General features: G+C 35.6%; 2 protein-coding genes across 3 annotated transcripts in view; both read left to right on the top strand.

The window, feature by feature from the left end:
* Window positions 1–21462, top strand: part of CrebA (Cyclic-AMP response element binding protein A) — a 168585-nt gene that overhangs the window by 106855 nt on the left and 40268 nt on the right. The window lies entirely within an intron of this gene.
* Window positions 4560–9573, top strand: LOC114350706 (circadian clock-controlled protein-like). Of its 2 annotated transcripts, none has more exons than XM_028301606.1 (5): window positions 4560–4763; window positions 5158–5374; window positions 6771–6895; window positions 8107–8259; window positions 8778–9573. In XM_028301606.1, the coding sequence occupies exons 1-5, from the start codon at window positions 4703–4705 to the stop codon at window positions 8927–8929; spliced, it is 708 nt and encodes a 235-aa protein (XP_028157407.1). In that variant the 5' UTR covers window positions 4560–4702; the 3' UTR covers window positions 8930–9573. The 2 variants fall into 2 exon arrangements, with proteins under 2 accessions (XP_028157407.1, XP_028157406.1); XM_028301605.1 differs by lacking the exon at window positions 6771–6895 and adding an exon at window positions 7633–7757 and having other exon boundaries at window positions 4567–4763; window positions 8778–9561.

The following is a 21462-nucleotide window of genomic DNA, read 5'->3' as shown; positions in this document are numbered from 1 at the left end:
TTTTAACACTACCTTACCTATACGAAGATTTTATAAATCATAACGTTATTTTTTATTCATCTAAGTAATGTTAGTTAACATCAAAGATAGATAGATAGATAGATAGATAAAACGTTTATTTATTTGCATAACAGAAACACACATTACAAACAGAAAGTACCAAAAGTAGGGTAAAATAGTACCCTCAGGACAATATGACATAGTATGGTAAGACAGAAATAAAAAGAAAAAAATCATTATGACATACAATATAGGTACACACTATATACAGAAATGTGTGTCGCAGCAATGCAAAACGGCAATAGCTCAGTAATTGGTTTACTTAAAAGGAGTTTGATTCAAATTTTCGGTAGCTATATTTTTTTACGGAATAGCTCTTTCGAACTTTAAAAACTTTTATTGGTCAAATATCTATCGCATACCTACCACAAAGGTATCGTCTCCCAATAACGTCCCTATCGGGGCTTTTATCATAAACCTGTCAATTTTTATTATTATTTTGACAAACAGATGATTGCCGATGCAATCTGTTACCGGTATAATGAGGCATGACTCAGCATGCTGAGACGGTTTTAATGGCATACTGTGTGCTTACCATGAGTTTACGTTAGGTGTGCTCGCTAGCGAGTACGTCAAAAAACTCTATGAAGATTTTATTTCTTGAAAGTAGCCGCTAGGGGCGCTGCACAATCGTTACATTCCCTCTAATATGGTCGAGTGAAGCGATGGCTGGTTCACTCGTCATGTCTGTGAACAGGCGCTGCTTTTGGGGACTGGTCAATCCAAGTTATTCAAATTTATGTATGCGAGTTATTTCTACTAGTATCTTAATATGTAAGTCTAGATATTAGCACGTCACTACCTTGTTTAATATACCACGCAATCTTGTATACCCATTCTTATAAGATACACCATACAAGAATGCATGGTAAATTCAGTGAACTGCTCCTGATTCGAATGTACTACTACTGTTTCTATTTATTTATATTAACCGGCAGACAGTGGTGACTGAGTTTGTTGCGGCGCTTCTTCTCAGCACTTGCCAAATGTTGGTCTCGAAGCGCTGGTAGGGTAAAAAGATTATGAGACATGTAGAGGCTCCTTAAGAGCAAAATGACGATTTGTAAGAACTATTTATTAGTCCAAACAAATAAAGAAATTTTGACTTTGACTTTGACAATATGTCATACATTTAAATGTCATTTTTTTACGCAGTCGCCAGCGAGCACACCTAACGTAAACTCATGGTAAGCACACTGGACTTGCAGACAGAGCTTGTTTTAAAATAAAAAAAGAATAGTGACGAGTGAACTTTAAAGGTAAAAATAAGAAAATTGAGACTCATTTGTTGTTGCTTGATGCAAGATAAGAATCTAAAGATTAATTAAACTTCATAAAATAAAGTCAATATTTATTGAGGTTTCGTAAAGTTACAAGTTTAATAATAGCTATGAGAAACATCTTTATCGTCATTTTAGGTCACCTAGTCTTCAAGAACACAATCTTCTCCAATTTAACAGAGGCAAACGGATGATTAAGTAGGTAGTTAGGTACGCAAGGGAAGTACGCAGAATGGACGGCCGATGGGGCAGCAAGGTTCTGGAATGGAGGCCGCGTGCCGGAAAACGCAGCGTGGGACGTCCACCTACAAAGTGGACCGACGATGTCGTAAAGGTAGCGGGGAAGCACTGGACGTAGGCCGCTACCAATCGATCAACATGGAAAGCATTGGGGGAGGCCTATGTTCAGCAGTAGACGTCCTATGGCTGACATGATGATGATGATGATGATGATGAAACGGATGATTTGGGTTACACCCCTCACTCTGGCTAGAGTATGAGTATAGGACCGCCCCCTTTCTTCTTCCGTATGAATCTCATACTACTTTGCCGGAACCACATGGCTATAAAAAGCACCAAAACCCTCAAAAATCACCATTACGACCCTCAACTTGAACTTCCAAACATATCGTTATTATCATACGGAAGCATGAACGCATAATAAAATCTTTGCCCCTATATCAGCACACAAATCGACCAAGAAAATGAATTAGCCGGGGCGTAACTAACTACCAATCAATAGCAAACTGATTTATTCCCAAGGGGCGATGTTATCGTTGAGAATTACATTGCGACTTTGGTGGCGAACGGAGCGGGCAAAATTAAAAATATACATAGTAAGGTTTAAGGTAACAATGGAACTTTATTATTTTCATCATCACAAGCTTATTAAGTCTCAATGCAAGAAAACGACCCCCTCATATTTACCTACCAAATGTAGGCCATTGCAGCGTGGGTATTGTAGACAAACTTACAGTCATAAGACTGAGCGTACGTGTGACTTAATAATATACTATTATGTGACTCCACTAGAAACATCTAGTCTGCATTAAAGTTCGGCCAAACCAACGCGATCAGCCGGCGTGCAGCGATGGCGACCAGACTTAAATGCATTGATCGCCATCGCTGCACGCCGGCTGATAGCGTTGGTTTGGCCGAACCTTTAAATGAATTGATCGCCATCGCTGCACGCTGGCTGATCGCGTGTTATCGCGTTGGTTTGGCCGAACCTTTAAAGGGGAGGTGGATCCTTAACTACGACACCTCCTTTAATTTCTGATTAATTTCGTTGCGGTGGACGTTTAAACTTTTCCTCGCCTCGGGTCAAACTTAACCTTCATTGTTTATAGAACCGTAGGTAAGTCCGTCCTGAATATACTGACCACACTGGAGTTGCCGTGCAGCGGTGGAAACAAGAGGTAGGAATAATACAGAATAGACACATCACGACCTTTGCAGCTTGTTCGTAGTGTAGTGCCGCCCACGAGTAGAATTCGCGATACGCAACTTTCTAGCAATATCTACACAATACACATAATTAACCGAACCCTACTATTATTGCTCTCGCTTCTGTCTAGTCGCTCCCGCTTCGTCACTGTATGATCAGCCCCAGCTTACTCACAGTTTGGTAAATAGCAACGTTTTGCAACTCCGACCATGTTGACACGTGCCGTGGCCGTTTGCGTGACGGCCGACGGCCTGATGTGTAGGTAAATGGCAACGAATTGAGGGGAGACTGGGGTTTTACAAATCAGCGCAAACATATAAAGCTTTTATGTACTTGGTTAAAGTCAGTATTATTTAGGAAACGAGGTGTAAGCTTGTCATTTTTGAAGGGCAAGTGCCTATCAAGTCCAGAACAGAATAATTCAGTTTGTCTACCGCAGTTTTAATTCGCATGACTTGAAAACTTGAAAATAATTTAATTATGTAACAATAACTTGTTGTTACGAAAAGTGTCTTAATTTGTTCCTTCCATTTTTCAATGTTATTCGTAAGCTATTACGAGTATTACATGATTTTAGCACTCGGCAACATATTTGGCATATTTTACATGTATCCTAAAAAACTTTTAAAATGCTCAAAAGTCTACAAGTTAATGTGTTTTCCGCATAAATCATAAAACTGTGAATAATAATTATCTAATGAGTATCTATTTATAATAATTACGTATTTGCGCAATTCGCATTGTTTAAAACCACATTTAAAACCGTCTACTGCAACATACAAAAAAGTGTTTTATATTTTACTAGCTGACCCGGCGAACTTTGTTCCGCCTTAATGGCAATAAATAAGCAGACTTTTTTTTAATTTCGAACGGGATAAAAAGTATCCTATGTCCTTCTCCTGGCTCTAAACTACCTCCCTGACAATTTTCAGCTAAATCGGTTCAGCCGTTCTTGAGTTATAAGTGGAGTAACTAACACGACTTTCTTTTATAATATAGATAAGATGAGGTGCATACAATAATATACTATCAAATAACAATAATACGTCATTGTGCTCATCGTCATATTATACTTACCTACGTAATGAAAACATTAACGTCCTAAAAAAACTTGGAAAGATACTGTGTTGTTTTGATATTATTAATTAAGATTATATTATATTATTTGTTACACAACGCTGATTCCGCAACCTTAATGAGTCAGTACCTTTGAATAATAAAATATTTTGGATTAGAGGCCATGGCTTGACTAACAGCGGTGGCGTCAAAAATAATCCACCATTAGATTTTTTTAGTACCGCGAACAACATATTGACGTACGAGTAGGTTCATAATTGATAAATCTAATTAATTAGCGCCAAAACTATTAAAACGATAAGAAGTAATTTGAAATCCAATGCAAATATTCCACTAGGAAAATTTTAACACCAACATATTGATTTCAATGGCAAGTTATGTTAATAAGCAGTATGTTACCTACATGTGCCCATTATCTAATAAGTTATTGAGAAAACTCAATGAATACATTTGAAACATGCTTATGAATTTACATTGTAACAAACTCAATGTTCATACCTATTGTATTACTTTGTACAGGCTAGGCGCCACCATACAAAAACTGTAAAGTTTTTCCATAAACGCTCTTATTGCCATTACATAAAATTCCATAGTATAGCATGCCATACACATAGTAGTCATCCTTACAAACAAGTCAATCAAAACCATAATTGATTGGTCTGTGCCTCTACTTAGATGATCCTCCTCGCTCGCGGTCAAGGCACAAATAAAGCTGATATTAAAACAATATGAATTTCCCTGTGCCATATATAAATTTTGCTCCAAGAAGCCGACCATAGTTCTGCCGGTTTTTGTAGTGGGTCTGTTGTTTTATAATTTTTGTGTAAAGTTTCCGAAAATGTGCGCGCGAGTTGCAATTTTACTATGTTTGCTTGGAGTGGCCTGTTCAGCATCAGCTGGTAAAGTAGATATTCATGTTTTTATTCCTAATTTGATAAACGCTAAGTTCTTAGACATAGTAGGTAGATTATAGTTCTTTTAAACTCACCCAAGAGATGACGATTTTTGCATACAAAACTGCATTAATTCAATGAATAGTGCAAGCTGAAAAATAAACATACGTAATTTATTGCACATAATCATCAAATGGCAAATAGCGACATAAATATTACTTAGTACCTAATTAATTAATAGCTATTAAACGGCTTACAGTGTCGTTAAAATACTATTTTATTTTCGGCTAAAGATTAGTAATTTGTTTGCCTATAAAAATGTTGACAAATAAGTATAAACATCGTTTCTCTTCGTGTTTTTCAAATTAAAGGTTAAGATTGTTTATTATTTCTGTCTTAGTTTCAATCACCAAATGCAAAATAGACGACGTCAACTGCATGCGTCTCTCTGCTCAGGCCCTCGTGCCAATCGTAGCTGCCGGTCTACCAGAGTATGACATGAAGCCTCTTGACCCGCTACCCATCTCCAAGATAGATGGAAGCTCTCCAGACTTGAAACTCATAGCCTCAGACGTGGTTGTCACAGGAATGAAAGGATGCGAAGTCCAACGTATATCGTAAGTTTTTATTTCCTATTTAAACAGGGTTTAATCTGCGTACTTTATCAAACAAAAACTGTTGCTTCTTCTGCTCAAATGCAACAACTTTTCCCAAGAGACCGAATTTCGAATATGAAGAATTATGTATAGAAAACTTATACAAATTATTATAATCATTTTTCTTACAAAATTTGACATTGGTCCTGCAGGAAAAGTAGTTGTATCAAATATAAAAAATTAAATAAAAATGAATTAGGTACTTTTGTCTAAAACACGAGAACGGTTCTTCCGTTATTTTAGGCGATGGCTAATTTTGGTCCTATAATACATATTTGTGAAAGTTCAGGAAAGATTTAAACGGTGAGGATATAGTCGTAGTGCTAGCGGAAGAGGCAGCGGCAGCGGCAGCGGCAGTGGAAGCGGCAGCGGCAGCGGAAGTGGCAGCGGCAGCGGTAGTGGAAGTGGCAGTGGCAGCGGCAGTGGCAGTGGCAGCGGCAGTGGCAGCGGCAGTGGCAGCGGCAGCGGCAGTGGCAGCGGCAGTGGCAGCGGTAGTGGTAGTGGCAGTGGTAGTGGCAGTGGCAGCGGCTAGTCAATATTGACAAACTTTCTATAAGCTGTCAACACGTCATTCAACTTACTATTTTATTGTATGGTCATTATTGGAATTGGGATGTTCTTTCTTTCTCCAAGGATGTAAATTCATGTTATGGTACGAACAGTACAGTGGACAAATTAGTACTTACCCACACTTATTGTTTTCTCATGCTGTATGGTTTTGAGAAAATTAAATATTATTTATTAAACCTTTTTGTTGACTTTTTCATTTAACGTTGGTACAAATAACATTTCAGGCTTATTCCACTAAGTGAACTTTTTGTTCACTATTCCCCGTTATATTAGGATTTTATTTTTAACTTTATAAGCTCCAATTTGGCGTTAACAAATCAATGGGGAATAGTGGAATAAGCCACATTTCTGACTATAAGCAATGTAGGTAGGTAACTATTTAAGTATACATATTATTAAATCCTACTCATACGCATTCGTGCGTAACAAATTCTTTAACAATTCCACATTTTATAAAGTAGATACATACCAGTAATTTGATCTTTTGATCTTCATCATACATTTTTCACGCTTTTTCTAAACCCGATGTTTCTTTTCTAAAGGATTTCAAAAAAGTATATTACCTAAACAGGTTTGTTTGATTTTTATTTTGTTATATTCAAAATTTTATTTTACCGTTTTGTCGGCGTGATTAATATACATACGAGTACCTCTACAAAATTACAGCTCCCTAGTGCCAATAATTTCCAAGCAAAACCTCGGACAGACAGACAGACTGACAATATATCGAAACTATAAGGGTTCCTTGTCATGACTACGGAACCCTAAAAAGAAATCTTTTTTGCAGGCGGGTTCAGTCTAAAGTCGACGTGGGCTTACTCTGTTCGGTGAAAGTGGAAGGGGAATATGAGATTAAAGGGAAAATCCTCATTCTTCCTCTAGATGGAAAGGGAAAATTGACTGTCTCTTTGAGTAAGAATATTTATTTATTCATACGATTAATAACGCACTTAGCACAATCATAAATGTTAGAACTTCCTATTTCTTATATTTTTTTGTAAATGGAAAGTGATATGTACCAACTTGTACTACCAATCGTTGATTGTATAGAGTCCCCATTGCTATCTTACNAAAAAAAAAAAAAAACTTACTATTTTATTGTATGATCATTATTGGAACTGGAATGTTCTCTATTTCTCTAATAATGTAAATTCATATTATGGTACGAACAGTACAGGGGACAGATTTGTACTTACTTACACTTATTGTTTTCTCACGCTGTATAGTTTCAAGTGACTGTATGGTTTAAAATTTTAATGAGAAAATTAAATATTATTTATTAAACCTTTTTGTTGACTTTTTCATTTAACGTTGGTTAGGTGGTGGTTTAACAAAGAACATATTTTCAGACTATACCTTTGCAATGTAGGTAACTATTTAAGTATATTATTAAATCCTATCATAATAGCGACTCATAGGTATGCATTCGTGCGTAACAAATTCTAATTCAATTACACATTCTATGAAGTAGGTACCAGTAATTTGATCTTTTAATCTTCATCATACATTTTTCACGCTTTTTATAAAGTCAATGTTTATTTTTCTAAAGGCTTCCAAAAAAGTAGATATATTTTAAACCTAAACAGGTTTGTTGATTTTTGTTTTGTTTTACATTATCTTTTTATAAAAAAAGAGATCTTTTTTTACAGACGGGTTCAATCTAAAGTAGACGTGGGCTTACTCTGTTCGGTGAAAGTGGAAGGGGAATATGAGATTAAAGGGAAAATCCTCATTCTTCCTCTGGATGGAAAGGGAAAATTGACTGTCTCTTTGAGTAAGAATATTTTTGTATTATTCATACGACTAATAACGCACTTAGCACAATCATAAATGTTAGAACTTCCTATTTCTTATATTTTTTTGTAAATGGAAAGTGATATGTACCAACTTGTACTACCAATCGTTGACTGTATAGAGTCCCCATTGCTATCATATAGAGTAGACAATGGTAAATCAAGTTGAAACACTGTGATACTTAATGAAGAAGCAATAGGTGTTATTTTAGTACAAAATGATGTTTACTTTGTAGTCTCTACAACTATTGGTACTTAATATTAACAAAATATGAGTTAAAAGAATTCCACTTTTATGAAAACATAACAAATTAACCCATTATCTTTCAGAAAAGTTCCTTATCAACGTACAGACTGTACTCAAAGAAGAAGAACTAAACGGTAAGAAGCACTGGGGCATATCCAGCTGGGATTACAACTACGATCTGAAGGAGCGCGCCAACATTGAGCTAACTAACCTGTTTGCTGGAAGCGAAAAACTGAGTAAGTATGGTTTCTTGGACTTAGGATAGCGTCAACAAGACCATAGGCTTTAAATGCCTCTAAATATCACAATAACAAATACAACAAGAGGAGATAAAAGATCGAGCTTGTTGCGTAATATGTATAATTAAATCAATGCATAGTTTGATTCTTTTGGTGTCGTTATAGAATACTAACCCACGGACCGGCTTGTTACTTTTAGGTTATTATAACTTATTTTTCAGATCACCTACCACTTTTGGTTGGATAGGATTTAATCAAAATTTTACAAAATTACTTATTGCGAAGACTGGTGCTTGAGATGGATTAAGATCTTTAAATTAAGACACCAGGTCTACCTACCACTTAGACCGAGAATGCTATAACAGTATGTTTCATAGCGACATAATCAGCAGTTTATATTTTATCAAATAGCGCTATTTTATCAGAAATATCTTGAACTTTATCAAGAATCGATGAAACTTGCCCTATTTCTCTGAATAATATTTCAATTAGTACCATTATTTTTAATATTTCAGCTGAAGCCATAAGAGAATCTCTCGGAGAGAGTGCGAACGAGATCGTCAAGGAGGTGGGCCCTCCCATCATCAAAGCTATAACAGGGGAGGTGATAGACTCCATCAAGCACTTCTTCCACCACGTGCCAGTTGAGGACCTGATTATTGAATAAGGAAGAATGAGATAGAAGTATTACTATTATGTTAACGCTACGTTTTGTTTTTATATAGAGGTACGACAGAAACCGCTTGCAGATTTAAAACGTAAATGGCATTTTCTTTTTTTCTTTTACACTGTGTTTTGGTTGTGAACTCGCAAAAAAAGTTTAAGACAGAAAAATAAAGGTAATAAGATATTTCCTGTGACATGATGTAGGTATATAAATTTTATTACATATGAATGTGATTACCACTAAACAGATATTCGGTATTTAAATTAAGCATATTTAGGTCAATAGGTTTTTATGCGATTTTATAAAGTAAAACGAGTTCAATTAGAAATAATTTAAACTCAAAATTTTAACTCATAAATTCCTCTGTAGGTTTAAGGTGTATTCATAGTTGTAGGTGTAAGTGACTCTCATTTCAACAAGCCAAATAAACTTGGGATTTTAATCAGGGTAAGGTTTTGTTATTTTTATTTCTTAGATAAACAATCACATAAAAGATTTCGTTTAATTTCACTCCTACATCAGAGACGGAATTCACGGAATGTCTTCTTATACCAATGATATTTACAAGTTCAAAACAGTTCCACGAGCATAATAGCTCATGGATACGGTAGATTCACATCTACATTACTCTTAGGTGCATGTAATTTAACAAATTGCCTTCTCAATTCTTCTTCCCATTTGGTGCACTGACGAAATTCGGTTGAAACGAAAAGGGAAGCATTCTTGAAAGACTCAAGAAGCTGATGACATCATTAATTCGATCTTTTAAAGCCGTATTCCAAATTTCTATTGTCAAATAAAACGCAATTACTAAAAGATGTATATTGAAAAGATCGTGTTAATATTACTTGGTAATTTATCATGCGATGCAAACCTACTTTATACGTGTTATATTATTTCGTCAGTAGGTATATCTCCCAATTTCAATTTGTACATGCGGTGTGCGTGGGCACAAAAAAGAAACGAACTTTTTAGGATTTCGCGTGTCAAAGGCGAAAACCGTTTGTAGAACATCAAAGATTTTTCTAGAACACGTTCATGCTCGTACATGCATAATACTAACTGGAGGAAAAACCTTTCGGGGGTTGTTTTCACACATTATGTTATTTTATGTGGGAATGATGGCCGTTAGGGCAGAAAAGTTCTCTAGGGGCGACCACGGGCCGGAGACGTAGTGTGAGCAGGCCCACTAGGTGGACCGACGATCTGGTGAAGGTCGCGGGAGGTGCCTGGATGCGAGCGGCATAGGACCGGTCGTTATGGATGTACTTGCGGTAGGCCTTTGTCCAGCAGTGGACGTCTTTCGGCTGAAACGAACGAAGAAAACAACTTAAATTAATATACTGAACCATCTGTTATAGATTCTTACAAGCCCTTGTCCAGTTCTATACCAAAGTTGAACAAATCTCTACGCATGCCCGTGACTCGTTAGATTTTTTGCCTCTTCGTGATTTGATGTAATTTAGAAGGTTAAATGTCCGGTTAATTCAATGATTAAATAGTTATCTGATTGATAAAACTAATTGAGGGGGATAATGCAAAAAGCTCTGGTTAATTGTAAATAAGCTGATAAAAGTTTGTAATGCATTGTTGAAATTTTCGTGTCACTGACTGAATTAATGTCACACAAAATTAGACAGTACCTTTGTTTAATTTGTAATAGTGTACTTTAATATTGCACGTACTTTTGATCTGACCCAAAGTTAGGTAGTTTTTATAACAGAGCGATGTACCTAAAATAACAGCAAAATATCGTACACATTGGTACAAACATATTATTTATTTATTTTATCATCACAAAACACGATCTAAAGTAATCGGAATAAATTTCATTGACAACGAACCTTTATTTCAGCATTAATATTGTTCAAATCCCAAACGGCCAACATAAATATTTCAAAGCTGTTAATTTGTTTTTAATTAAATATTTATTTCCATATGTCATTAGGACAACACGCGAGGACCCTTTCCCTTACTTTGTACAGTTACAAAATGAATTTTGATGACTTGGAAATAGGAGTAATTTTTGAATGCATAATAAAGCTGTTGAGTACACTCAGCGCCATAATTGCGGGTTGTCACAGCAGTGCATTTCACGTGCATAAGGATGCAAACATTGTGATTAAAATTTAAACGTGAAATATTGTTAGAACTAATTTTCGAGCGAAGTACAGTCGACTGCGTATCAGCCATTATTGTTGGAAAATCGCACATATTAAAACTACATAAGGTCCATGTTTAAGTTGACATGTCGTTGTCGCATGATGGAAATTGTTTGGAAATTCCGTTACTAGTGATTATGTTTCCGAAATTCAGTGAGCTAGGTGACGCGTTAAGTGAAAATTCAGAAGTTCGTAAATAATATTAGATTAGTATTATGTTTCCGAAATTCAGTGAGCTAGGTGACGCGTTAAGTGAAAATTCAGTAGTTCGTAAATAATATTTTTGTGGTAAGGTAAACTGCCAGTTATTTGGCACTTAAGAGCCATGTACTCGAGTTATTGGACAGTTATTTATTGAATTAAAAATAGCGTTTCTATTTCAATAACTAAGGCTGGGTTGCACCATCTTACTTTAACTTTGACAAACATCAAAAATCTGTCAAACTCCATACAAAAACACCGCATAGTAGAGTTACGGTCAAAGTTAGATGGTGCAACTCAGCCTAAAAGATTCCGCCAGTTTGGAAATAAAAAGGCCTTAAGTTGCAATGTGCATTTGAAGAAATACTCATTTTAAGGACGTTCAAGGGGTTTTTTGTCCAAAGACTGGTAGCGTCCAATGACTGGAAATTTACCCTAGTTAAAATTGGTCAGTTCAAAAGGATCAAACGCTTTTTTGTCTTTACACATACGAGTAACAGGATACTGACTTCGTTATTATTATAATTACGAAATGTTTACTTGATAATAAGCAATATTATCGTCCCTTATTTTTGGAATAGGGTGGTTTTCAAATATGCTTACGTATGTACATATTTTGACGTAAGACGTAAGTAAATATTTTGAAGAAGCATGTTTCTTAGAACTCATTATCACTTAAGAAAACAAATTCTCCGAACCTAGTATAATATTTATTTAAGTATTTATAGACGTTTATTGATTTTGCACATACATATTTTAAAAAAGTGCGAATATCTAGCCTTCCCTACCCGTCTGGCCAGTAGAGGCCAGCGTGGGGAAGGCCAACTCCTCCATTTGCCTCTGGCAAATTAAAAAGGGTTGTACTTAATGACTTGATGATGATGATGTACTTACATAGGTACGTAGTCAATAACAATTACAAAATATTTAAAATATAGGTAGGTACTGAGTTTGGTCATCCAAATAGAGGCACAATTGGACTTCTTACACACGGTTGATCAGTGTAACTAACGTCACTATCTAACATTTGGCATTGATTGAACACATGTTTGTAAAGACCCGATTACATTGTTGCATCAGTTTTAATATTATTTTAAAATGTATGTTATCGAACTTTGTGAAGTTCGATAGTGTTTTTGTAGAATTTGTATGTTTGATATTATTACACTGTGGTTTAATAGACAGCCTGCGCCATCTCTTGACTATGCAGAAAAGCTTTATTTAGGTACTTTCGCAAAAACGGGGTTAAGCGATGGAGACAGCTACTCCATTCCCAAAATATTGTGGGATTTTTTTAGACTATGACAATTTTTATAAGTACTTTAAACAAAATCGTAGGATGCTTTTATTCACACAATATTTTAGAAAAACACACATTTGAGTCACTCCTAGTCTAGCTCATCCATCACCCTTACATTTTGTCAGCTATAGGATTCGAATCCGGGACACAAACAGAGATAGACTCAGTTCAAAAGCACGATAAAACTCCCCCCTTAAATATCAATCCGTTGTATATCGTATAAGCGACAGCTCGCGTACTGATATACAGCCAGATAGAGTTTAATAGGAAAGCAATACTTTACGCTGTTTTATAGCGCTGATAAAAGGCTTCACGCAAAAGTTTTATTACCATTTTACGTCACAAAAGTAATTTGCGTGTTGTAGGTTTTAAAGGTAATTTTGTGAAGTTGAAATTACTTTAAAATATCAGAAAAACAGACGCTGTAAAGCGCTATTAATGAGCGCCTTTCAAAGTTTTAATGTTAAAGTGTGATTAAAAAATCATATTCCGAGAAGATATTTCATCTTTATGTGCCTAATGAAATTACTTAAGAAAACCCTCGCCAACATAAAACGTAAGACGATTTGAAACTTGAAAGGCATTTCAAACAGACTTGAGGCTTTAAACTAGTAGGTATGTGGTTCTATGTCATGAACTCTAATGTAACTTCAACAGTAATCAGAGTTGAAGTTTTGTGATTGTATTCATTTTTGGGCCTGGAGAACTAAAAATACTAAAAGCATATCGATTAATCGATGCTCGAGCATCTAACTCGATTATGGACTCGTCTTTACAACTAAACTTGACCTAAGCGCGCGCAACTATGCCCCCGTTCGCCACTCAGTCATAGATCACCGAACATTCTATAATGACGTGGGATCAACGAACCGCATTATAAATGATGCTTTCTCCATACTCCATCCCGGTTCATATCACACTCGTTTGATAAACGTAAACACCTTGGCTGAATTGACGTAGGTAATGTTGCTTGAATAACGGTCTAATTTGTAATTGAAGTCAGCGAATTGACATTTGATTCACAACAAATGGGATTCACCGAAAACTAATTAAGCTAAATTGACATTTTGTTTACCCCTGAGCTAAATAATGCTGTTAAAAGCTCATTTAGTCAAATGCCAAGTAGGTGTGAGGAATAACTTGTATTTGACATTAATGAACATCCATAACAGCACGTGAAGCTAATGTGGCATCTTTTGTAGTCGAACTAAAGAAATTCTATAAAAAACATAACCCTCCTTCTGCGCAGTCGGGTAAAAATAACAGGTATTTTTTACTTTGCACTACTAAATTTCGTATGAAGCTTTTCCCATATTATTTTTCCTCCCATGACCTAATTTTATTAGGGTTTCGCTATCCTTGAACCAAATACGGCATCACCATGGTAGTGTAAGTATTTGAGTTGGATACGGTAGTATTTGACCCTTTTAGACATATTGGTTAGGAAATTCTATGCAAGCAGGCAAGACAATCACTGGAAGTGCAAGTTAAAAGGGTCTTCCTTAGTAAAATGTATTTTGAATAAAAAGGTCTTCCTTTCTAAAATGGTCATTCGTTCGTTTCAGCCCAAAGACGTCCACTGCTGGACAAAGGCCTCCCCCAAGGATTTCCACAAAGACCGGTCCTGCGCCGCTCGCATCCAGGCACCAGCCTCCCGCATTGCCTTGTGTATTTTATTTAAGTACCTACATCATCACAAATAACAAAAAAATACTTTGTGACTAATCCCTAAATCCCATAAAATTAGTTTTACGAAAACAGTTATAAGAGAAAGATTAATTATAATTTATTTTGTGTGGGTTTTTGTAAAAACAGAAAACTCTAGTGCTGTATTTGTACAAACTCAGTAAAACTGATGTTCGAGGAATTATCTGCTTAAAGCCAAAGAAAATTCTCGGAAACACTCGACAAAGCTTATTTTCAAGCTTTTAGTCGGAATTTCAAAATTATCTTTAATTAAGGTTAAAATAACATGATAGTAATAACTTTACATTTTAATAAGGCAGAAAATTTTATAGAAATAAACAAAAATACTTTAAATATTATGTCAATTGATATTATAACAATTAAATTAATAGTTTGTAATTTATTTACCAACCTTACGAAGTCAAAAGTTTGTTTAATGTTCCATATTTTTCTGGGAATTACTTTGTAAGTATTAATTAATTGTATATTCAATCCTTTAATTGTAAATAAATACAACCATTAGTAAAAAAAAGTATTCAACAAAAGCAATACTTGTATGTTCATAAAAAGGTTTAACTTTGTGTATAATGTTTAAACACATAATCGTAAGAAAGTAGTAAATGAATGTCGTCACCTAGAAATCAAACCGAGAAAGCCTGAGGTTGATAGTGTCCAAATTCTAACCACTGGACTTTCGAGGACTACAAGTAGCACCTCTAAGTAAGTACACTTAAGAGCGTATTTAGAGTAGCATTGCCCATAACAATAATTAACATTCTTATCGCACTACACACGGAAGGTAGTATCGTTACCTACCATTGATCGTCTTATACCAGGTTCGATGTAACATAAGCGGTAGCGGGCAACTCAAACGCTCTACATTTATTGGTCTTTGATCCTATGATTTTTCAGAATCAAATCAACAGGGCTGTCTGAAAATAAAAATCATTCAGCATAACTCGATTGAGCCTTAAAATACGCTTAATATTAAGATGTTTTAGGTGAGTTGGAATTATACCACATGAATAACACTGTCATAATTATTTATTTATTTTTTAGTTTTTATATTTCTGGAGTTTATTAAACAGATATTTCTCATGCTATCTTAATTGTCACTGATTCTTTAATTTGATAGGTTTTGCTTTTACATAAAACATAGTTGAAACACTCATGACAAAAGAAGGCCACTCTGTGTACGAGTCTTAAGAATGTCTTGCTCTTGGTCACGTGATTTTATGAATAACCTCAACCGTTCTCGTTACCGCTACCGCTTATAAAAGACTAAACTTTGAACATTATGAAATGTGTGTTTTGACAACAGTCATTAGCCCCGGCTAACTACCCACAACTATCGTTAGCAGAACGGTTGCTTCTACTATCATAATCATTATTGTGGAAAGACATTTTTCCCTTGGGATGTTTTAAACCTCCGAACTAAGAGAGTATTCAAAAGCACTATGAATTGAATTGTTTGAAACAATTGAGCATAGAGCTGTATAAGTTGTGGGCCGTGTTTATGTGCTTTTTAATTTATTTTTGTATAAATTAAAGTATTTCAGAGCTTTAATTTCAATTGAGGTAAATGTTAACACATCAACATTCCTAATTGACTAAAGCAGCGACATAAAGGAGCCTTACAAGCAGCTAAACGTAATGCCATAGGCTTTTTGCTTGACATTCAACCATCAGCCATTACAGCCCACACACACACCAATTTATCGGCATTGTTTTGTTTTAACGCGATGGCCTATCGCCGATCGGTCGATCGACCAATCCCGTGCTATAGTCTAGCGATCTAATTGGCGCAATTCCCATAGTCTCACGTACAGTTACACCGAGATACAAATCAAATAACGGATACCAAATCAACATTAATTGTTCGACGATAGCACGGTCATCGATATGCCGGATCAAATGATTGTGGACTCTATCTTTGTGGCCGAAGAGTGAAATTAAACACTGGTGTGGTATCAAGATTTAAATGATCTTTATTCTGCGTCGGCTCATCAATTGTTGCATCAGGAGTAAATGTATGAGTAGGTTAAATAGCCAATTCTATTCTAACTATAGAAGAGCAACAATAATGTGTAGTCTTAATGAACTGTCCTGACACAATAAATCGAACTGATACCTTAACGTCAATCAATGGTCCACTTCACGAGTGCACAAGAAAGGCTGCAGTGCGGGAAGAATGGCGACGGATTGTAAGGCTTGCCACAGGACCGGGTGTGACGCCCACGACCACTCTGGCAACTGAAGAACTGAAGAAGCTTAACGTGCCCCAAAGCTCTTGAGCAAACTTATAGGATGGCACAATATAATTACATACGAAATTGCTAAACTCAAGTGGAGTGGGCGTAGAGTTGATGGCCGTTGGGGCAGATAAGTTCTCAAGTGGCGACCAGACGTTGTGTGGACATGCCTTCACTAGATGGACCGACGATCTAGTGAAGCTCGCGGGAAGTACCCGGATACGGGCAGCCCAGGACCGGTCGTCGTGGAAGTCCTTGACGTCCACTGCTGGACAAAGGCCTCCCTTTGTCCAGCAGTGTATGTATTCAAACTTTATAACAAATATCCCCACATTTCACGATTGGGCGTTAAGAATGAAACAACAAATGACGTCATTAGCGTACCAGCGGAACGCGTGCAATCCGTTACAGAACGTTACAGTAAGCGATTGCTGCAAACTTGCAAACTGCAGTGTTGCATACGACGTGTGACAGAGAACAATGACTTCGCAGCGACGCCTAGCGTGATACTAATGTTTTTGTGAACTACAATATTTCAATGTGGATACCGAGATAAGGCTCTGGTCACATAGACGCACGACACTATTACGCACTGGAATTATCAGGTAGATATTTTGTAATTAGCCGTGGCAGTGGGTAGAGTACATAGATGGTAGGGTACTGATGATGGCGTTGGGTCAGAAAAGTTCTCGTGTGGCGACCACGGGCCGGAAAACATAGTGTGGGCAGTCCTCCCACTTTTTTTTTTTTTTTTTTTTTTTTTTGGTGCACCACGAGGAGGTCCCTCACCATCGCACCCCGGGCAGTCCTCCCACTGGGTGGACCAACGATCAGGGGAAATATCTGGATGTAGACAGTGCAGGACCGGTCGTTGTGGAAATAAGGAAACGCTCATTGTTTGTAAAAATAAGGGAGGCCTTTGTCCAGCAGTGGACGTCATTTTAGCTGAAACGAACGATGTGACCCGGATGAGAAAATGGCATAGTGTTTTTTTTTATATTTATCTACATTATGAGGATATTTTTCGTAAATAAATCACTGAATTGTTAACCGCTCAAAGGCTGAATTTGCTCGAATTATTTGTTTGTACTTGTAAATTAAAAAAATTGCTCTCAAACTCGATTTGCACGAGAGCTTGATTTTTCTACGAAGCTTCGAAAATGTTCTTCTATGTATTTAGGTATCCACTGGCAAAAAATATTAAGCAGCAAAAAATATTGCCCGCCATAATCATAATGACGATAAAAGAAAATTCACAGAGCAAATTGATGTCAAGTCGACCGTAACGTTGAACCAAGTAAGTGACGTTTTTGTGGAACTATCACGATTTCTTTAAGTCAAATTCTTTGGCGATATTAATTTACTTAACTTCATTGTATTGAGTTTTGCTATGTAGACTGGCAGTGGCTGGATAAAAAAGATCCTCGACAGTAAAAAAAAATACAAAATCGTTAAATAAAAGTTCGTGACAGCAAAAGTAGCCAAAAAATTGACAACACAACCTTATTCCTATTGTAACAAAGACTTTTTTGACTACTTTGGATGTCAGGAACTCTTAGACGCTGACTGTACTAAGAAAAGTCACTAAACTGAATTGCAAACTTACTTGTGAAAACCGGCTCAAAACAGCATTCAAATTTCATGCCGTTGAAAAATAATTTGTCGGCAAAAGCTGCTTATAATAACATGCTCACTATGTAAACAATGAGGGTTTCGATAAACGTTTTTACAAAGTAGATTAGTTTGCAGAATAACCACCCACCCTCAAAACTTTTCGCGAATATTGTGCCTACTGCATAGTTTGTATTCCTTACTTTGATAAAGGTTTAGAGTTTAGAGGCCAGATTTAGAGTGACAAAGCAAACAATTCGAAAGATTTTCAATCATATTCTTGTTCTTGACATAAACTAAATCAAAGTTTATATTTAGAAAGACTTCAAAGGGCAAGTATTTGCTAACAATAGATTACTTGCCAAGTTTTCTATTAATTTCTATTATTAGACTGGTCTCGGTGTAAGTTTTAAAAAGTCAACTTTGGCCTAACGCTGCGGTATTGTACAAAGATTGACTCTATAAAAGTAAGAATCAGGAATACGTAACTCGCAATCTTGTTATTTGTTTACACAGACGCAGAAAACTGTAACTTGTAATAATTACATAATTTAGGTCAATGTAAAAATAATGCTCACCTCGTTGTTAAGTTTTAGTATAGCAGTAAATGTATTTGTTTTTAGTTTGTCATTAATATTTTGATATTGTTTAGTAAGCACTTTTAAAATAGATACCTAAGATACAGGCAAAATATTTTGCTTAATTTAGGTATTATTATTGTAACCAAACGTGTACTTATCTAGGCTAAGTTTTATATAGAAATAAATTTATTTATTTATTATTATTATTTATTATTTTAAAATACTCTAGTCAGTTCATTGTTTTTAGTCTAAAATGGATACATTACCTCTCAGAAAAAGTAGGTAGGTACTAAATTAGACTCTACACCTTCTGTGTCTTTGCATACTTTGGTTTTTATTAGTTTGCAGCTTGCATGCATGTGGTAATTAAAATCACAAAGTTCTTAATTAGGATATTAATAATATAGCGTTTTACATTTTAGATGCATGTTAGCTATTGTTTCATATGAAAACAAACAACTTTGTATTTTAAAAGAGAAACATATTTTAACCGACTCCGAAAGTAAGAGGTTCTGAATTCGAGTGTATGTTTTTGTTTTATATATACTTTGCTCCTATTATGGATGCTATGTAAGCATTATGCATTTAGACCTTGGAAAAAAATAGATTTTTGAGTTCTATTACCACGACATCATTAAGCAAGAAAAATATTTTTTTGTTAGATTTTATTTTACTTAGAAGATTTGAGGCAATCTAAATCTGAGTTGCATCAACTTACTTTAACCGTCACTACGAGTATAACAATAACCGTTGTTTTTTTGTATGGAGTTTGGCAGATTTTTGACGTTTGTTAAAGTAAGATGGTGCAACTCAGCCTAAATGTCAAATTTTCGGTCTGATCCAGACCACAAGAGAAAAAGAATTGTATTTTCTCGCTCTTTCTGTATTAATTAAAGATACAAGTCGCAATTTAGAACGTATTACTGATGATTTATGGTACTCCTTGGTGGTATTGGCTCGAGACATCAAATTAGGATTCCGTAGTCAGATGTATTATCAGTATAAGAAGAGTATGAATACTTAAGAATGTATATTTAGAGCACTCTACTCCTGGGTCTCGTTTGATTGTTCGCCCTTGAGTTTAATTTTAACGTAGAAAAATGTAGACTAATTGAAATTCCTCCATAAAAGAATATTTCACGATGATATTTCACAATTTGTGTAGAAGTCAGAAAATATTCTTTACGGTCCAATTAACTCTATACTTATCAACTCTCATCAAAATTATTTCAGCCATTTAGGACTGAAAACGTAACAAAACATAGAGTCATGACGACTTCAACATTTAGAACTGACCGCAAGTAGCATTGCAGAAAAACCTTTCTGGCCTTTGCTATCGCAATAAAATGTAATATTGTCTAATAAATGAAAAAAAAAGGTATAAGTAACCACAGATAATTAAATAACGTAAGAACTATAGAGCTTTGCTCTTGATCTTTCTTTCTTCGATCAGTTCACGCTTGACCTCTTTTATTTATTCGCGCCATGCATCATGCGGCCGGTGAACGCATTAAAATATTTGCCTGACACATAACTCATATGCAACGAAAGATTCTCGGAAAGGACAACTTCGGGCCCTACTACGGGTTTCTCGAACAAAAAAATTTAAAAATCTTCTAAAAAGTAAAATGTCGCATTCAGATCCGTTTATCTCTATTTTAGTTCTAAAAGTTATAATTAATTACCTACTTGAATAAGACCGCCTCTGCGGTCTAGTGGTAAGACCAACTGCTTAAGACCCAAAGGTCGGGTTTGATTCCCAGTGGGTGGATTTTTTTCTGCTCGGTTTGGTTGGTGGTAAGACTGGCTAGCTACCACCATCTTCCTAAGTCTTTTTTCATAACAACAGTGTTAACAGGGTTGTTGTGTTCCGGTAGTTAGAGGAAAGATAGTCAGTTTCTCTGTGGTTGAGGATTCCGGGCGATGGCTCGCATCCACCTTTGGCTTTATCATCACTTTCCATCAGGTAGGATGCGGGCCAAGAGCTTCCAAAGTATTATCGAAACATTGGTTATTTTGTGTATTTTTCCCATAGTACAAGTATTTCCTAGCACCAAGACAAATGGTTTGTTAGCTGATGCCATTTGAATTCCGTGCACGCAACTATAAAATCGATAGCGATATAGTTTTTTTCTTAAACTACTCTCGCATGATATAATTATTCTGCTAGTGTTAAAAATAGAAATGAAAGACTTGTATTATTTTTATTCTTTGACATTTCATCGGGCAATTTCACAACAAACATCAAAAAATAATTTAATTTAATCAAACTGGAAATTCACGGTGAGAACTCGATTGAAGCAAAGAGTAAGAGACCGCTCTACTTATAGGTAATACTGGTACAGATTCAATTAAACTTCTTGGCACACTAATAAATTGAATTAATTACTTGCATACGTTAAAAGCAATACGGCGAACAGGCTACGATAAATAGCTTTTGCTTATCTTGAATCGGACTAATTAGAAAATCCACATGAAAAACAATTTTTCACAAGACAAAATTATGGTGGAACTAATTTGTAAGCGTATTTTTAAATTGGTTTCTTGTGATGTAGTTGGAGTTAGTATCGTGCAAAAAGCGGTAACTTGTGTTTTACGCTACGATTAATTTCACTAGATAAAGAAAACGCATAAACTGTAATTGTAGGAAGTGAATTGAGCATAAAAATATAAAATATGAGCAGCATTATGGATAGATATTATTCGTATCTGATCATAAAATAAAAAATAAGAAGTTTTT

The sequence above is a fragment of the Ostrinia furnacalis genome, unplaced genomic scaffold, assembly GCF_004193835.3.
Source record: "Ostrinia furnacalis isolate ACB-3 unplaced genomic scaffold, ASM419383v2 OfSCF0954, whole genome shotgun sequence".
Taxonomy (NCBI): Eukaryota; Metazoa; Arthropoda; class Insecta; order Lepidoptera; family Crambidae; genus Ostrinia; species Ostrinia furnacalis.
The sequence above is the reverse complement of the archived record's forward strand: the minus strand, read 5'-3'. Positions and strand labels throughout refer to the sequence as shown.

Bases quoted from the DNA above. Each gene is read 5' to 3' on its own strand.
- LOC114350706 (XM_028301606.1), top strand. From the start codon at position 4,703: ATGTGCGCGCGAGTTGCAATTTTACTATGTTTGCTTGGAGTGGCCTGT. The intron at 6,896-8,106 runs GTAAGAATATTT...ATTATCTTTCAG, and splicing joins AAAATTGACTGTCTCTTTGA to AAAAGTTCCTTATCAACGTA. The intron at 8,260-8,777 runs GTAAGTATGGTT...TTAATATTTCAG, and splicing joins TGCTGGAAGCGAAAAACTGA to CTGAAGCCATAAGAGAATCT.